The 17,921-nt window shown below is 40.2% G+C and overlaps 2 protein-coding genes across 9 annotated transcripts; one reads left to right on the plus strand and one right to left on the minus strand.

Annotated features, from left to right (window-relative positions):
* Positions 1 to 209: 209 nt before the first annotated feature.
* LOC147219022 (electrogenic aspartate/glutamate antiporter SLC25A12, mitochondrial-like) lies at positions 210 to 9,984 on the plus strand. 2 transcript variants are annotated; one of them, XM_086172364.1, is made up of 18 exons: positions 210 to 343; positions 1,052 to 1,105; positions 2,440 to 2,585; positions 3,376 to 3,491; positions 3,824 to 3,963; positions 4,095 to 4,241; positions 4,972 to 5,110; positions 5,206 to 5,299; positions 6,050 to 6,134; positions 6,322 to 6,403; positions 6,519 to 6,677; positions 6,848 to 6,900; positions 7,115 to 7,195; positions 7,440 to 7,580; positions 7,695 to 7,833; positions 8,219 to 8,377; positions 8,461 to 8,551; positions 9,040 to 9,984. In XM_086172364.1, exons 1-18 carry the CDS (start codon positions 332 to 334, stop codon positions 9,251 to 9,253), a joined length of 2,052 nt encoding a protein of 683 aa, XP_086028490.1. In that variant the 5' UTR covers positions 210 to 331; the 3' UTR covers positions 9,254 to 9,984. The 2 variants fall into 2 exon arrangements, with proteins under 2 accessions (XP_086028490.1, XP_086028491.1); XM_086172365.1 differs by lacking the exon at positions 210 to 343 and adding an exon at positions 365 to 463.
* Positions 9,408 to 17,629, minus strand: LOC147219023 (dynein, cytoplasmic 1, intermediate chain 2a-like). Of its 7 annotated transcripts, none has more exons than XM_086172371.1 (17): positions 17,490 to 17,629; positions 15,914 to 16,022; positions 15,705 to 15,834; positions 15,157 to 15,208; positions 14,671 to 14,733; positions 14,335 to 14,462; positions 14,137 to 14,220; positions 13,530 to 13,692; positions 13,345 to 13,444; positions 13,064 to 13,189; positions 12,817 to 12,963; positions 12,521 to 12,634; positions 12,299 to 12,432; positions 12,037 to 12,181; positions 11,794 to 11,934; positions 11,461 to 11,586; positions 9,408 to 11,284 (listed from the first exon to the last, which is right to left on the minus strand). In XM_086172371.1, the coding sequence occupies exons 2-17, from the start codon at positions 16,019 to 16,021 to the stop codon at positions 11,183 to 11,185; spliced, it is 1,863 nt and encodes a 620-aa protein (XP_086028497.1). In that variant the 5' UTR covers position 16,022; positions 17,490 to 17,629; the 3' UTR covers positions 9,408 to 11,182. The 7 variants fall into 7 exon arrangements, with proteins under 7 accessions (XP_086028497.1, XP_086028495.1, XP_086028494.1 ...); XM_086172369.1 differs by having other exon boundaries at positions 15,157 to 15,241; XM_086172368.1 differs by having other exon boundaries at positions 15,157 to 15,292.
* Positions 17,630 to 17,921: the final 292 nt, after the last annotated feature.

Genomic DNA, 17,921 nt, shown 5'->3' on the forward strand with positions numbered 1-17,921 from the left:
ATCTTGCTGATCTTATAGATGCCAAGAGGGCAGAAGATGAGGGACGTATGGGGTTTGCTTCACTGACATCTCAACATATTTGTCACACGGACAACTTCTTACGTCAGCTTCACACATGCCATTTATCCCACAAATTGTTAAGGAACATTTGATGCCTGTTGCGGCAGCATTGTGCTGACCTAGAGACAGATGTCATTGAGTGCTGGATCTTCCATGTCAGAAATGTAGATTCCTGCGTAGGACCACTGGAGCGCCGCGCAATTTCGTTTTCATCTTACGAACACTCACCCGAGGGCGTACGCTCGCATTCTGTACGTGACGTCAAAGCAGCATGGCGGTCAAGGTGACTTCGGCATCGTTTCCTTAGCGATTTAACGCTCCCTTTCTTGTTATATCTTCGTGTTTTGCGTTTCGTTTTCGTGCGTTAGAACTACTGAAGCTATCCTTTCCGGTGCCGGGGATGGTGGGTGACAGTGGGTGCGGGGCTCCATGAGCCCGTAGCATCTCTGCGTTAGCTCTCGCCCGGCGGTGGCTGGCCTTGATTAGACATCTACAACCTCGGAGTTAGCGAGCCGATGCTAACCTGCTGTCCTTTTGCAAATATGTCCTGATGAGAACTCAATTCGTATCTTCTCTCCTCATTTGACCTTCTCTCAATATGCCCTCAGCCACTCGTGTGTTGGTGCTGTAACGCTCAAAACGGCTTTAACCCGATTTGCACGCGGAAATAATATACTTGCTAGCTAGTTAGCAATTTTTCTTGAGTTGGTTGTGAAGGTTCTAGTTCCACAGTTAAGCAAGCTGTCACGACAATTCGGTCCTCAGGATCAAATCGCTCTTCCGGGATCGGCTTCTTGTTCGAGAAGCTTCTGTTATTTCAGAGAAGTGGACATTTGAAGGAGACATCATTTCCTACCACACCAGTATACGACCTGTAAAAGCTACCTTTAATCAGCTGTTCTCCGTGGAAATGTATACGTAGCCTGTGACAAAACAATCACGCATTGCATTTTTGGGCGGAGGTTGAATCTATGGTATTATTTTATTTTAGGTGCAATCTACCAAACGCGGCGATCCAGTTGAGCTGAAAACAATCTTCCAGAAGGTAAGCTTTGCACAGATTTAATCTAATGACATTCATGTGTCTTTGGTCAAGGGCAATGATATTTATATCCAGCATGTACATGCTCCATATCCATGTATGTTAACGGAATAATAACTGCACAAAAGAAACTCAGCCAAGACCACTTTGACTTAGTGGAGACCTTGTATGGTCGGGTCATGGGATTTAAATTATAGAATTAGCCACAGTACAATTGCTGTTGAGAAGTATTGGAAACTGAATAGCTTTCCTCATCAGTGAGCACCTTTGTCAGCCAACCTTTGGTGTCTATTTTCTACAATATATGTAAAAAATGAAATACAACTACATTTTGTGTGTGGTGAATTTGCATCAGCTGGCCTAAAAAGTGTACAAGTGACAGGTTAGGAATTACAGGAGCATGCCCCTGAGTTTGAGAGGCTTCAGAGAGAAATGCTCGTCTGCTGGAGGTGCTGATGATCGTGTATTTACTTTGAATAGCATCTGACCTAATGTGAGGATCCCTTGTAGCAAGACCTTGAGCAGGCGGATTTCTTTGCTGTTGTTGCTTTTTCTGGGACTGTGCAACAGCACATGTTGACATGCAGGTCCCTGAGCTCGATGCATTGTATATGGAAACACTCCAGTGCTCGTGTTATGCAAAAAACAAACAATTTAGTCTGTATGACAGATGGCACAAAAGGAGAATGCCTAGTGTATGACCATGAGGTGTCTGGTAACTGTTAAAGGGGCTTAACCTTCACCTTGCTTTAAGGTTTCTTGCATGGTGAGTATGTGATACTTAAAATGCCCAGTGTAAGCTTACATGTTCAAACACGAGCCCAGTTACTCAAATATGACTGATTTGGCACTTGTGATGTGATTTGTTCTATATTATCATGCTACAATTGATGTAACAGCATAAATACTGTGTAACGTCCAGTCTATTCTAACTTATTGTACTGCAATTTGTATTTGAAACAATATTGGAACATTACAGACAGCTCTTGTTCTAAAAATTGTAATAATCAAACATTTACCTGTAATGTTCAAAGCTTGTGTTTAACTAGTAACATGGAGCTACTGTGTTGTACTCATCATGTTCCACAATCTGAACTGTTACCTAAAAGGGGCTCTTACCTCAAGCACTGTGAGGATTAACAAAGTTGTAAATAATACCCAAAGAAATACTCCTGAGGTGGATTATTGGTTATGTAAATTCTGTTCATAACTCACAAAGACAACTTATGCTATGTTTGCATCTATAAACACAGAAACCTTTAGTCGCTCAAGGCAAAGGAAATTAATTTATGATTTTCAAATCCAATCGGGAACACTTTCATTATCTTTCCCTACAGTATGCCAGTGTGGTGGATAAGGATGGAGAAAGGTTCATGACCCCAGGAGATTTTGTCCAGAAGTATCTTGGACTACACACACAGATTCATCACAACCCCAAGACTGTACAGCTCATTGCTGCTGTAGCCGATACAACAAAGGATGGGTGTGTGCACAAACGCGTGCCCGCGCACACACACACACACACACACACACACACACACACACACACACACACACACAAACTTCTTACTTACTATCTCTTTATCTCTGATAAACCATGCCTGGTCATCTCCAATGTTATCCTTTACAGATAAGATAAAACTTCTCTTACTTCTATGTTTATCACTAATAATCTTTTAGGTAGCTTTTGATTTGTAAGGAGATTTTTTAAGGTAAAAGATCAGAACAATTACAATAGAATTTGTGAACTATGTTGAATTGGTTTCTTGCTTAATCTGGTTGTAGCTGGCTTAGGCATTTTTGAATAGATCATGTAAAGCCTCCCTCAAATCTTTACAGTGCTTTTCTCTTGATGTTCCTGGCTACTTGTTGACATGAAGATGTTGTCACTTTAAGGCTGCTGAACATCTTCTCTGAACCTACTAAAAAAATCTGTCTCAGATGAAGACCAGAGAATGATTTGCTCCATCACAACTAGATTAAACCCATTCAGTTCTGGAAATTTGAAGCATTCATGTCACAAACACTGAGAATTAACTTTCTCATAACATAGGAGACATTTTATGTCCTGTAGTACTACTTCAGAAAAAACATTTCTTTATCATATGTTGTGGCATTTTCAATTTTGGCTATTTTAATAAGGTGATCGTTTTCATCATCTTCCCAAAAAAAACCTTCCCAGACAAACCAATATTTCATTTGCTTATTGTTTGCTCTAACATTTATAGAAGGAATGATTAATTTTTGCCTTTTTTTTTTCTCTCTCCATCAAGATTGATCTCTTTCCAGGAGTTCCTTGCCTTTGAATCTGTGTTGTGTGCACCCGATGCACTCTTCATTGTTGCCTTCCAGCTGTTTGACAAAACAGGAACTGGAACAGTGTCATATGGTACGGAAGAGTGTATTTTATTGGTAACCGAGTTTTGGGTTCCAGTCATGTGATAAGAAACACACTCTTTATTTTATGGAAAGATTTTCTGTGCAATATTTTTCAAGGAATTTATGTGTTTTGTTAAGAATTCTTGTGTTTTTCCTCGCATTGCACTGCATTAACAGAATTTTCCTAACTTGTTAACACCGAACACATGGGTTAAGTTGCACTATCACTCATACAATACATATATTTTTCCTAAAAATCTACATAATGCATCACAAAAAGACTGACGGCCTCAGATTGAATTATTGGAAAATTGTTATTTTGCATTTATATTTGTGCTGCAGAGAATGTACGGGACATTTTTAGCCAGACCACAGTGCACCACCACATTCCTTTTAATTGGGACTGTGAATTCATCCATCTGCATTTCGGGCACGATCGCAAGAAGCACCTCAACTACCTCGAGTTCACCCAGTTCCTGCAGGTACCCTGATTCTATATGACTGTAATAAACTAGAGCTTTTTGTTTTCTCTGAAATCTTTCCTCCCCTTCCTCACACACTTTAACTCAGACTGTATTTTCATGCCTAGTCTCATGGTATCATGTTATTTTAGGAGCTGCAGTTGGAGCATGCACGGCAGGCATTTGCCCAGAAGGACAAAGGCAAGAATGGCGTCATTTCAGCTATGGACTTCAGTGACATTATGGCCACCATCAGGCACCACATGCTCACACCCTTTGTGGAGGAGAATCTTGTCTCAGTAAGTTTTATAATAAAGTAAGCGATAACATTCAATTCTGATTGATGAGAGCATGAGGTCTGCTCTGACTGCTCTACATTACCATAGCTGTACTCATTTCTAGTTTTCTAGGCCAATACAGCCCCTTTGTCTTCACAGATGATCATTTTGGAGATAGCTTTCAAAAAAGGCTTAACAAATGTATTGGCAGTCAGAGGTGTAATCCATATTTGACCTGTGTAGATATCAAAATATACACTTATAACATGCATATTCTTGATTTTCTTGTGTGTTTGGGTTAATTCATTTAAAACGGTCGGGTCATTTTCCTGTTTGATTTCCATTAAGATTAATAATAATTTAAGTCCTGTTAAGGTAATGCAGCATTTTTTTTCTAAAAACTATAGATTTCCATATGTTTCCACGATAATTTGTGGCATGTTGCACCACAACTGATGTGATGGTAACTTTCTAGTCTTATCCTTTACCAGTTACGTTACTTAAGTTTTTGCCTACTTTTATATCTGTAAATTGACAAATCTGCCACTCTGCCTACCTGCAAACCAAGCTCTTTGAATAAGAGTAACGTAAAACAAATCTGTCCAAAAAATGGCTGTGGTAGTATCTACATACTTGCAAGTAAGGTTAGAAGTTAATGGTTATTGTCTATTTCATATAGAACATAAGATATAACTCAGCAAAAACATATTTTCTATCTTCAAGTTGACATTCATATTCTTTCTTCTGCCAGGCTGCAGGGGGAAGCACCTCTCACTTGGTCAGCTTCTCTTATTTCAACGCCTTCAACTCCCTCCTAAACAACATGGAGCTCATCCGGAAGATCTATAGCACACTGGCTGGCACGCGGAAGGACACACTTTTGACCAAAGGTATAGAGATAATGTGTCTATGCCTTTAAAGAATCACGTGAATAATGATATTGTCTGGGCACTTACTAACAACCATCTCTCATCTCTTTCTGTAGAAGAGTTTGTTCATGGTGCAAACAAGTTTGGTCAGATCACTCCTATGGAAATTGATATCCTGTATCAGTTATCTGGCTTGCATTCCCCCTCTGGGTAAATTCACACACGCACACACACACACACACACACACACACACACGCACACACACACACAGCCATCAAACCAATAACCATGGTAACTATCAAGTCATAACATGTTATAAAGAAGAGGGTCAACACCCAAGGACATTTACAGGGATTAACTGACAGGATTGTTAAAGGCGTGAGTGGTTTAATTTCCACAACATCTCATTTTGTACGACAACAAAACAGTACATCTGAAATTATAAATATGCATGAAAGGCATCAAAAGGGGGCACCTTTGGAAATTAACATTCCGAGTTCAATTCCCACGCTCCTCCAAGCCTGTTGAAGTGCTGTTGAGCAAGACACTGAACCCCTAACAGTAACCCCTAACAACTCCCTTGGCTCATCCATGAAGGGTTAAATGCAGGGAAATAATTTCCCACAAAGTATTAATAGAAAAAGAATATAACCCAGACATACGTACATACATACATATATGCATGCAAACGTACATACCTACATAAGGATTATATGTATGTTCTTGTGTGAAAAAAGAGAAGCCTTTATCTATTTGTCCTTGCCAATAGGCAGGTGCAGACAAAACTAAGCATGGACCAATCCTTATTATCATGAAATCTGTGCATGTAGTGGTTTGGACCTCAATTTGAAAAAGGTATGGCTGTGATAGAAAATGTAAAGGGCCATTCCCTCAGACTGGCTTCAGTATTGAAACAATCAACACATTTAACCAAAGGCAATATCTTAAATGTGTTTTAGGCGGCTGAACCTCTCTGACATTGAGAGAATAGCTCCATTAGAGGAAGGATGTCTGCCGCACCATCTTGTTGAAACCCAGAAACATGTAAGAACTTTATCACAGATGACATCAGCCCTGCACAAAACTAAACAATTTCCAATGATTTCAAGACAAAACATACTTGAATTACGGCTAAAATACTTTTAGTGAAAAAAGTAACATTTGCTTTAAATGTGGAACACATGCATCATGATACAAATGCGCCATAATCCTGTATTTGTTTCACCACCAGGCTCATGGGGACATTTCCAGGCCTATATGGCTGCAAGTTGCAGAATCTGCTTACAGGTTCACCTTGGGCTCAATTGCTGGAGGTAAGTAAATGATGTCTTTATCATCCTGAAGCGGAATCTTCTGAAATGCACAGATGAATCAAATATATGTTTTTTGCTGGAGAGTGTCAGGTCTGAGTTTGTTTGTTTTTCAAAGCCACGGGAGCAACGGCAGTGTATCCCATTGACTTGGTGAAGACTCGCATGCAAAATCAGAGATCCACAGGATCGTTTGTTGGAGAGCTGATGTACAAGAACAGCTTTGACTGTGCTAAAAAGGTGCTTCGCTATGAGGGTTTCTTTGGCTTCTATAGAGGTATGTCTCCTTTAGAAGATCTAAACTCAACAAAAACTAACCACTGCTCTTGAATGCAGACAAGTTTGTTTAATGTATACAATTAATTCCTCCTCCACTACCCTGTTTCCTCAGTCTTACAATGACATTACCTGAACTCTTGCACCAAAATTCTTTGTGATGCCCCATAGGTCTTGTTCCTCAGCTTATTGGTGTGGCACCTGAGAAGGCTATCAAACTCACAGTGAGTATATGTTTGTCTTGTTGTACATATGACATTGCTTTTTACATTGCAACACATGCTTTAAGAATTCAGGTTGATAGTAACTCCCTGACTTTGAACATTTCACTGCATAAATAACATGAATGGTCAAGAAATGTGAGAAAATTTAAGATGAAATCAAAGTTGTTGTTTTTTGTTTTTTTTTTGTTTTTTTTTTTGTTTTCGTGTCTCACAGGTGAATGACTTTGTGAGAGACAAGTTCACTGATAAAGACAACCAAATTCCTTTATATGCTGAAATTATGGCGGGTGGCTGTGTGAGTACCACTTTTCATTTCACCTCGAGTTTTATGTCAATGTATGACTTGCATAACAGAATTTCGATCACAGAATGTGAATGTGCATGACAGAATTTTACTTATACTTACTCATATTTACATATACAACTGTGGCATAGCTTATCACCCAAGGAAATACAGAGTTGCCATATATACTGAGTTTTGTTTTGTTATTTTGTAAAGCAAGTGTATGAACAAGCTCTTTTTCTTCATGTCTATCAAGGCTGGAGGGTCTCAGGTCATCTTTACCAACCCTCTGGAGATTGTCAAGATTCGTCTGCAAGTGGCAGGCGAGATCACCACTGGACCTCGAGTCAGTGCACTCAGCGTGGTCCGTGACCTGGGTTTCTTTGGCCTCTACAAGGTAATTTGTTTGAATATAGCCTTCTGTAATATGCCCCCCCACACACACACACACACATACACATTGGTTTTGCATTCCAAAGCTCATTCATATGTTGATTGTATGTCTGTGTAGGGAGCTAAAGCGTGTTTCCTGAGAGACATCCCCTTCTCAGCTATATATTTCCCCGTATACGCCCACACCAAGACCATGATGGCTGACGAGCATGGGACACTGGGACCTCTGCAGCTTCTCACATCCGGAGCAATTGCAGGTAACCCCAGATAAATTATGCAGATGATGTGAGTGTATTTGGTAATTCATAGTGAAGTCTTAACGCTGTGCTGGAACATGTTTTTGTAAACATGCATTACTGTTACAAAATTTATATAGCATTCAATTCGGGATTTTAAACTCATGATCATTCATCAGTCTTTGTTGGTACTACTGAACTGGGATAGCTAGTAACATATATCTAATAGCTTTGAAAATACATTATCAATCAGTATATTAGGCATCATATTCATGAAGTCATTAAACATCACTAAAATCTTATCGGTTAGAACTGTAATATTGGAAATGGGAGATAGTAAACTTTTTACTTAGCATCTTTACGTGACAAACATCCCTACTGATACAACTCTGCAACAACTCCCCAGGTATTCCTGCAGCCTCCCTTGTAACGCCTGCCGATGTCGTCAAGACCCGCCTGCAAGTTGCAGCGAGGGCAGGACAGACAACTTACACAGGGGTCATGGACTGCTTCAGGAAGATTCTTAGAGAGGAGGGTTTCAGAGCGTTGTGGAAGGGTGCTGGGGGTGAGTGAGCAAAGTCTTTTTACATGAAGGCATTCTAAGCTTTCAGTTGTCTTTGTATTTGAATATTTCTTTTTCTTTTCCAGCTCGTATGTGTCGGTCCTCTCCTCAGTTTGGTGTGACTCTCGTGACTTATGAGCTTTTACAGAGGTGGTTCTACGTTGACTTTGGAGGACAGTAAGTAAAACACCCCACCCCTTGCTATGTGGCGTTTTAAACCCATCTCAGCTCGAATGACCAGTTCATCTTTTGCAGTTTATACACAGTTTATAAAATGATTAGGCATTCCAAGCCAGGGTTATCGCTTTCTAGAAAATATGAAGAACCTTAAATCAGCTGATACAAAAAGGTAAAAGATCCTGAAAAATCTAACAACGGTAAAGAATTTAGAATGTTTAGTTTTCAAAAAGGTATCCAGTCATTTTAATATATGGCTGCTAGTTTTCATTCACCTCCCTGTACATGTATTTTTTCTCTAAGTACCTTAATTTCTTGAGTGATAAGTCATAATTGTAACAGAAGTAGTAATTTTGGCAAAAAAATGCCTGGAAAATTATTTCCTAAAGTGTGGGAATCCTGAATTCATTTTGTTTGACTAGCAAGTTGATTACATTGTTTCCTTTTATAAGTATCAAAATGGATTTTTTTATTTTCTCTCTCTGCAGTCGCCCTGCAGGATCAGAACCCACACCAAAGTCTCGCATCTCAGAGCTTCCTCCCATCAATGCAGACCATGTTGGTGGCTTCCGTCTTGCTGCAGCCACTTTTGCTGGGGTGGAGAACAAGTTTGGGCTTCACCTCCCCAAGTTCAAGTCATCGGGTGTAGTTTCCATTCATCATCCGGAGACTGCAGCTCCTACCCCTACTCAGGCCCCATAGAGGTCTAATGATCCATATCACTTCACCATCCCTCTCTCATCCTCCAGGAGCCAGGCACTTAGATATGTACACACAAGATACAACACAACCAGATTAAACACTCTGTAAATATGGGCAATTAACATGAGATCAAACACCAGCCTCTTGCTCTCTCCAGGGTGGAGGGTTGCCCCCAGCCAGTAGTAAAAGGAGAAAAGTGGCTGTGCAGCTGTGCAGACGGACCAGACCTGTGTAGTCTTCAGTGGCTGTATGCTCCTGGTATCTCCATCCTTTATGTACTCTTCACCATTTGTATAAAACAGGGCAGTGGGTGCTTCATTTTCATAAGTAGCTGATATAAAGGAAAAAATCTGATACTCCTTGCGAGTAGGACTTCTCTTATGGGACAGTGGACGTAGAAATGGTAGCTTGGTTAGTACGGTGTGTGGGTCTTCACTTTTGATTGGTCCTCACACAAGTGGTTGAATACTGTACATATTGTAAAACAGGAAGTGGTTGAAGAAATGTTACAAGACAAAAGCTCTGTAATGTCAACATTGTCTGCAGTTGTTGTAATGTTACGGCAATGTGGTCTCTGAGAATCACTTATTGATGTACAGAACTTTTCAATCAAGTGTTTTCTTGACAAAATATCGATTGTGGGAAAAGAATTAGGTATTAATAAATTAAATGCATTTAAATTCAGTCATTGTATTTTATTGAAATAAATCATCCATATGGTTTTAATTTTACTAATATGACTTGAGTTTTATTCCAGTGGAATTTTCAACCATCGTTTCTGTTAACAACAGTAATTAGGGCAGAATACAGAAGAGTTGCAGAATACTGATTTTGGCTGGGTTACATCAAATATTGCTGCCAAGTTCATTTTTATTCATCTTTACAAGAAAGTTTGAAGAGCAAAGTCTTGAGGCAGGGATGCTATATCTGAATGGACGGAGTGAGATCTCAGATGGAAAAGAAAACCGATAAATAACTGTTGTAAATATTTCTCTCCATCTGCCTTACAACTTCTTGACTTAGATCCTACTGGATTTTGAAAACAATCAGGAAACTGGTTTCTTCTGCTCATAACAAAGGCAAAGAGTATAAAACAATAACCTTTGGTAGTGGAAAAAACTATGTGGTACTAATTCAAGGCAGGAAAAGTACTTCCAGGTAAGAAGCTCGTCGTGCTATTGTAAGGATTGTGCTGATTGGTAGAAAGCAGCAATATTAAAATCATAACACAAAGTACTTAAATAAGTGCAACCACCAGAATAAATATTAAATACTGTAGTGGTTAAATGTAAGAATGACACTCTTGTACAGGCCACAGTGACTGAAGCACATGAGCTGTTGGTGTTCCATTCATGTGCTGCTGAAGATGAAAAGGGTCAGATTGATGATATGCTTGTTTGTTAGTTTCACCCATCACAGCTCAAAGTGTCACTGATGTGCACAAAGGTGTACATGGAAAATATTAAAACATGTAAAAACACTCATGGTTGAAAAAAGGTGCAAGTACAATAGTTTGCATATTAAAAAAAAGCGCTGAGTTGGTTGAGGCCTTAGGAGAAAATTTCAGAAGCCCTGAGGACATGATCAAAGAGCTAGAAACTCAATTTTGAGAGTTTTTCTCAGTTTTGAACTGCTAAATTAATACTTTTGCACAGCTACTGCTACACATGACATTCAGTGTCCTACAAATATAATCCATAAATAGTCACAATTGAAAATATTCCAAAACATGACAGTCTATGACAGTGAATTCAATCAATTTCTAGCTCTGCACATCTCCTTGGGGCAACATTAGGTTGTATAGAGTGGAAAAGAGAAGCTATATGCCGGAGGGGGAGCACTTCCTCGGCTGTTTTTTGTGTGGTTGTAAAGGTGTGTAGTGTCATGAAGAAGAATTAATGAAAGGTTTTAAAGAGCAGGTTTGGACTATCAAACATTAGCAAGCTCCTCTGCTTCGTCTCTGTTCTCGTTGATCTCAGCCAGAGTCCTGACAAAACGTGTCCATTCGTCGGCCTTGGGCACACAGATTTGCTATAAATGGATACAAAGGACATTTAGCAATGTCAAAAACAAATCTGAGGTCCAATACTTGGTTTCATAGAATTGATATTTTGAGGGGTTGGTTTATTTACTGTTCTCGGCATATTAGGTAAAAATCCCATTCAAAATCACCAAAACAATCTTTTTAAGAAGGATTGATATCTCACCTCCCCTATATCGTAGACCTGCACTTGTCCCTCTGAGTCTCCAGTGGCAATCTCTTTTCCAGAGGGAGCCCATTTCAAACGGTTAAGGGCAGGGGATCCCTCCACATACACAGTGGCGGTAGGTACCTTCAAAACAGGAGAACAGGACTCACATCATAAGAAAGTGTTTCCAAAACTGATTTTTTTCAGATATCTGTTGCTATGTTTATCCCTCTGAGTACATTAAATATCCCTTATCTGTCTTAAATGGTGATGATGAAGCTAACAAAAATTAGTGCTCTATACAAAACAGCTTATTCAGAGGTTGCTTCATACTTAAAACTCTACAAATACCTCAGTATCACTATTGAGGTTCCACAGGTCCAGGCGTCCAGCTAAATCCACACAAGCGAATAGGGCAGGGTGTGTTGGAGACCACATCGCATCATAGATATAGTCACAAGTGTCCTCAAATGAGTACAAAGGTCGGGTGCTCTGTAGATGCACAAATAAAAGGACATAGGGGATGCAGGGAAAATGATTAGAGAAAATAACAGCAACCTAATAGTAGTAGACATCTGTGATGAAGTGTCTCACCTTAGTGCTCCACAGTTTAACAGTCCAATCAAAAGAGGAGGAGATGAAGAGATGAGAGAAGTCCACAGGGCCTCCAGCACTGTGACAGCTCAGTCCAGTCACTGGACCATGGTGTCCCTCAAACACCTCTGTAATACCTGCTTTACTGTAACACACACACACACACACTAAGGTAAATAGTGTGAATTTCACAAACTGGCTTCTCGCCAAAAATTACCTTCGATATTTTGTAGGTTAAGGACCCCAGTCATGAAGCACTCACCTCCCGTGACGGCAAGCGGTGTAGACAGAGCCGTCCTCACTCCCCACAACAAAGTTGTTGACGTCACCCAGAGGAAAGGCCATGGAGGTGACAGCCACTGCCTTGCTCTGTTTGAACACTAGCTCCAGGCTGTCCTGCAGGGAACCCACAGTCAGGAAATCAGCCTCTCATTTGCAAACAAACTGAATGATGATAATGGTGAAGATTTTTTTTTGTCACAACCTGCGGTTGGGACAGCATATCCAGGCTCCAGGAGCACATCTTGCCATCTGTTGAGATGCTGATTAAGTTGTTAGCGTTTTGGGTTCCTATGATGTTCACACAGTAGACTGGGTGCTGAAAAACAAAGAACAATTACTTTACTTACAATTTACAGTTACTGAAAAACACACATTTCAACAAGGATGTCAATCAGATGTGAATAGACTGAAAAATAAACGCAGTCATAAGATATTCTGAGTTTCTGTCAACAAGATTGTGTGTACATCGTGCATGCATGTGTGAGAGAGGGAGATTACAGTGTGTGCCGCTGCAGACAGTGGAGTTCTCTGGACAGGGGTGCGCTTGTTGCTTCTGTTGTCCCATAGGACAATCTGTCCAGAGTATGTCCCTCCCACCACAAGATTGGGATGAAACTTTGCAAAGCTTGCCGACATCACCTCTGACTAACCCAAAAAAAAACAATTAATTAAAACATACAGTTTTTAATGAAAATTAGTCTATAAAATGTGGAAATGTGGATCTTGAATACAACTCATCTTTTACCTGGCAGTGGAAGATGTATTCAGGTGTGCTCTTTTTGTATTTCAAGTTCCATACAAGTGCCACTCCATCAGGCTCGTGAGGACTGTCCTCATTATTGTTATATGAGGCCACCAGCAGCTCTGGATACTGAGAGAAGTTTTCAGATGCAGCAGACAAGGATAGCAAAACATATTTACATTTTTTAGCTTGATTGTGACACACAAAGATCAAACACAACAGCTGTCTTATACTTCATCACTAATAATTATTACAGTATGTGACTTGCGAAAAAATGAACCTACCTGAAGGGACCAGTCAAGACAGGTGACCACTCTGTTTTTAGTCCAGTGCTCATCTGAAAATTGCCTATTAAGAAACAGCTTTGCACCTGCTTGCAAGTCACTGGGAGGGGCAAAGAATCACCAGAATTAATACCCACTCCCCACCGTTTGCATTCACTCCTCTATATGCTTTAAATGAACCTCACCCCTCCTTATCCTGGAGATCCCGCCCACTGTAGTCAAAGCAGACATCCACCTGCTCAGCCAGAGCTCTCTCCACAATTCTGCTGCCTCTCTCGAAAAATGACAAGAACTCCTCGGAGTGCAGGACTTGCAGCTTCTCCTCTTCTGTCAGCTCTTTGGGAGTATCTAAGCACAAAGCAGAAAAGATGTCAGGAAACAGAGTAGAAGTAAAGCCAGATATTCTCTTCAGAACTGAACTGTTGCAGTACAACATGCAAAGTCATTTTGGGATTATGTGTGACTGTGGGACTATGTGTATGCAAAACACTGACCTCCTTGGAGACAATTTCTTAAAATGAACAATGAAAGACTAAACTTGGTGTTTCCATTAAGCGGCTCCGCTTCCTTTTTTCATTCCATTAATTTCCTAAACCCTTTATTGTGAGGCCATAACTGAGTCAACCCATCATGCTGTTTTTCAAAGTTACTGAATTGATTGTAAATGTATTGTAAATTTCAAAGAAAGCTGACATTCCAGTCAATGTGGGTCCTCCTTTTTTGCGTTACCAAAACAACTCTCAGCCAATTAGAATTCAACCAGATAAGCATAACACATCATGTTGTCCTTACCATCCTCTTTCTCTTCATCCAGTTCATCTTTATTGTCCTGACTGTCCTCTACTGGAGGTGCAGGTACTTCATCCTCTTCCTCCTCTTTGACACACAAACAAACACAAACACGAAAGGAGACCCATAAATTGAGGTCATCAATTGAGAAGTAATTTTTACAAACAGATAATTTGAACAAAAGTGGCAAAGTTTGTTTACCTGGTTTTTGTTCAATCTGTGGTGGGGCTTCAGTTGGTGTCTGGGTTTCCTTGGAGTAAGACACTGTTTCCTTCGGGACAAAGTCTACCTGGATCACTTTGGACAAACCCAGCCTGGCAGTTCCACGCCTGAACAGAGAGAAAACCATGGAAATAAGCAAATAGGCACTTTGAAGTGCAAAGCATATCGAAAAGCTACTTATAGAGATACCGAGACACAAATAATGAGGCACACACATGTTATTAAGACACAAACTCTTTTGGGCAAGATTAAGAGGAGACCAGAAAAAGTAATTTAAGTTGAAAGATGAGCCAAACGAGAGAGGAGGAGCAGTACCCCATCATCTCAGAGTCGGAGTGGAGTTGTAGAGTAGAGGGGTCAGGATCCCAATGCAATGTCCTTATACAGCCAGACCACCAGATGTAAGCAAAAGACAGACAAGACAGAGAGAACGTATCGAGGGGAAAGAATTGATATGGAAAACAGGGGAATGAAACCAAACACATAAAAAGGCAGGCCAAAGATAACCAATAGAAGAGTTTAAGACAGAGAACACATCCAAAAGGGAGCAAGAGAATAGGGAGAGAAGAACGGAATGTGTGTTAATTTTGTAAACATTTGCGTGCTGGTGAAAAAGGAAAAGAGGAGACAGGTCAGAATTCATTACGTATATTTACAGTGTTAATGCACACACAGAAACACACACATACACGCACGCACACACACACACACATAAACACAATCAGCATGCACGTATTATAAAAAAAAAGACCTTGGCCAACCTATGCTCTTTTCTCTCTAAAGTACCAACAAAAAACACACCTTGGTCCTGCGGTTCCATCCCCAGAATCTTGGCTTCCAGCATCACTGCCCACTGATTTGTTGGAGGGAGACATGGGGGCGGGGACTAAGTAGTGAAACAGACAGGTATCTTCTGTTACTACTCTCAGGGGCTGCGCTGCTGGTGCGTGCGTTTGTAAGTGGTGAGAATTGATGAATGGGTGGAAGAGAGCGAGTCAGTGAGGGAGGGAAGTGTGTGAGCAGGTGAATGAGTGAGTGAGTGAGTCAGTGAGTGAGTGAGTGAGTGAGCATGAGTTTGCATGCAGTAAGGGGGACAAAGACAAAAGGACAGACAGAAGGGAGAGAAGAGAGAATGAACATAAATGGCAGGTAGGTTTAGGAGTCATGCACAAAATGCTCCGATTATCTGTGGGGAAGGGGGGGGGGGGGGGGGGGTTGACAAAGACCACAGCAAACCACATAGTTAACTTTAGTAATAAATGCCAAGCATTCAAGCACTTTATCCAATATGATGGGAGACAAGTGGGAGTGAATGAAGGGGTAGATACATGCAGACAGTGTACGAATACCGTGCGGAATGTCAGGGGTGATGCCGACACTCTGCAGCAGCGCCTCCGCCTCTCTCCTCTTCCTCTCCAGGTCAGAGTCTTCGTGACCAGCAGCAGACCCTCCTGCTTCCACACCACGTTTCGAGTCTCCCTGCAGAGTGCAGGGCAAGCTAGCATAAAGATGCATCCAAGCTGGTGCTTTGGTTGAACTTATAGTCTTGCTCACTTACATCCTTCTTTTTCTTTTCCTCTTCTTTTCTCTTCTTCTCCTCTCGGATCTGGGCGATCCTTTGCTTCTTCCTCTCAAGCTCAGCCTTCAGCTCACTCTTGTCAGACATCCTGCAGGAGGACAGTAGAGAGAATGAAGTAATACATCTAATGTGCTTTTTGCTTTTCTCTTGTTTTGATTTCATGTGTTTACTCTTTTTCTGTTTTCTTACAAAATATTAACTTGAAAATACCTGTTCACTCCCAACAATTAAATATTTGTTGATTACCATGATTTGATACATTTATTCCAAATTCTATGTGTACAACATAAAGGCAGTTATGAGGATATAATGTTCTACCAGTAACTGTTTAATTGAGTATTTGAATAATATCATGTCTTATTTGATATTTCCTCTCAAGAAGATAGCTGTGTCTTTGGACTGTGAATGACCTAACCATCTGACAACCATTATGAAGAATTATTCTTATAAAGTTAAGTATTTTTCTCAGAGACAAAACAGCATTAACAAGAATCATAATAACTGACATTATTCGCTGGCTACTGGCCTCTCTACGATCAACGTTAGCATAAGCAAAACACCCACTGATGCAATTTCTCAATTGATTGGACACTATATTGCAGTATTTAAGAGAGAAAATTATCCATGATAAATTAAAATGTATAAAATCTAGGGTTGTTGATTGTATTACAAGTACATACTTATTAAATCATCATATTACAAGGGGGACAAAAAGGGGTTAATGGTCATCATATGGTATATGTACAGCAATTTCATCAAAAACTTAACAGGAGAAAATAGACAATTACATGTAGCAGGCTGGGTTATGATTTCTTTAATTGCAAGTTTGTGACCTAACTATAGAATATGTATAATGGCTGGCCTGTATCAAAAAAATGTGTGCTCTTTTCAATATGCAGAAACTGTGCTAGCCTTCTGATACAGTGATTCGCCGTCGCCCTGGGCCTGTCACACTGCTAACATGTGAACATCAGACAGCAGTTGATAACAATGTTGCCTTTATCTTTAAAGTATTAGTTATGTCACCGCTAAAAAAAGATTGAAATCGGGCGTCTATGAAAAATGTATAACATTAAACATTAGGTTCTTAAGTTGCAATAAGTGTCTGGAAGTTTTGAATAGCGTTATCGTTATTATATTTATATGTAAAACTTGATAAATTGAGCATACATGTCCAAAGCTAGCTTACTGACTATGTCGTTGTCAATACCAAGATGCTCACTGCCTCTCCACCCGCTGTCATAAGAGCTTTAATAACACAAAACTATCTCCTGTGTCAGTTTCAATCATTCGTATAAAAACCTTCGCTCAATATTCCGGGTATCTCATCAAACGATGCAAATTGTGGCCCGGAGACTTGTCAAACATGTTTTAATCTCCTTAAGGGCTTCACTGTCTGTGGAAACAGCTAGCTGGGTTAGCATGCTAATCTCCATGGCACCAGGAGGGCCTTGCTAACGCAAGTCAGAATGTAACATCGCAAGCCCAAACGCTCCGAAAGTGTCCGCGCCCGTTTGCAAGACAAGTGCGTATATCTAAATGATTGATAAAATACCTGGCGCTGGATGTTAAATTCTGATGGATCGTAAGCAGTTGAGTCCAGTTTGGTTAGTGTTGTTGTCTGAAGAGAAGTGATGGTGGTGGGGACTGATGATGCTGGAAGCTGGGAGGGAGACAGTGCTGCTTCCCTTCTTCATTGGGGTTTGGTCACGAAAACGAATAAGCATGTTAACAGCGCCATCTAGAGAAAAACTCCGTATTTCTTAACCGTTATTGTCCTTGAAGGCTTTTGGTAGCAGCATAATAGACATATACTGGTTGCTATGATTATTATGAAAAAAAATAGGTACAAGCAGGAATATTAACATTATTGCCTGTTCAGGAGAAGCCATCTGAAATTATTTTCTAAACTGTGAGATATAATTTGTCAAGCAAATACACATGTATGTATCATTTTCATATTCTAATAAATATCATTGAAATGAAA

This window comes from Fistularia commersonii, chromosome 25 (genome assembly GCF_037954325.1).
Source record: "Fistularia commersonii isolate RoL2024-O1a breed Wild chromosome 25, RoL_Fcom_v1.0, whole genome shotgun sequence".
In the NCBI taxonomy this organism is placed as follows: domain Eukaryota; kingdom Metazoa; phylum Chordata; class Actinopteri; order Syngnathiformes; family Fistulariidae; genus Fistularia; species Fistularia commersonii.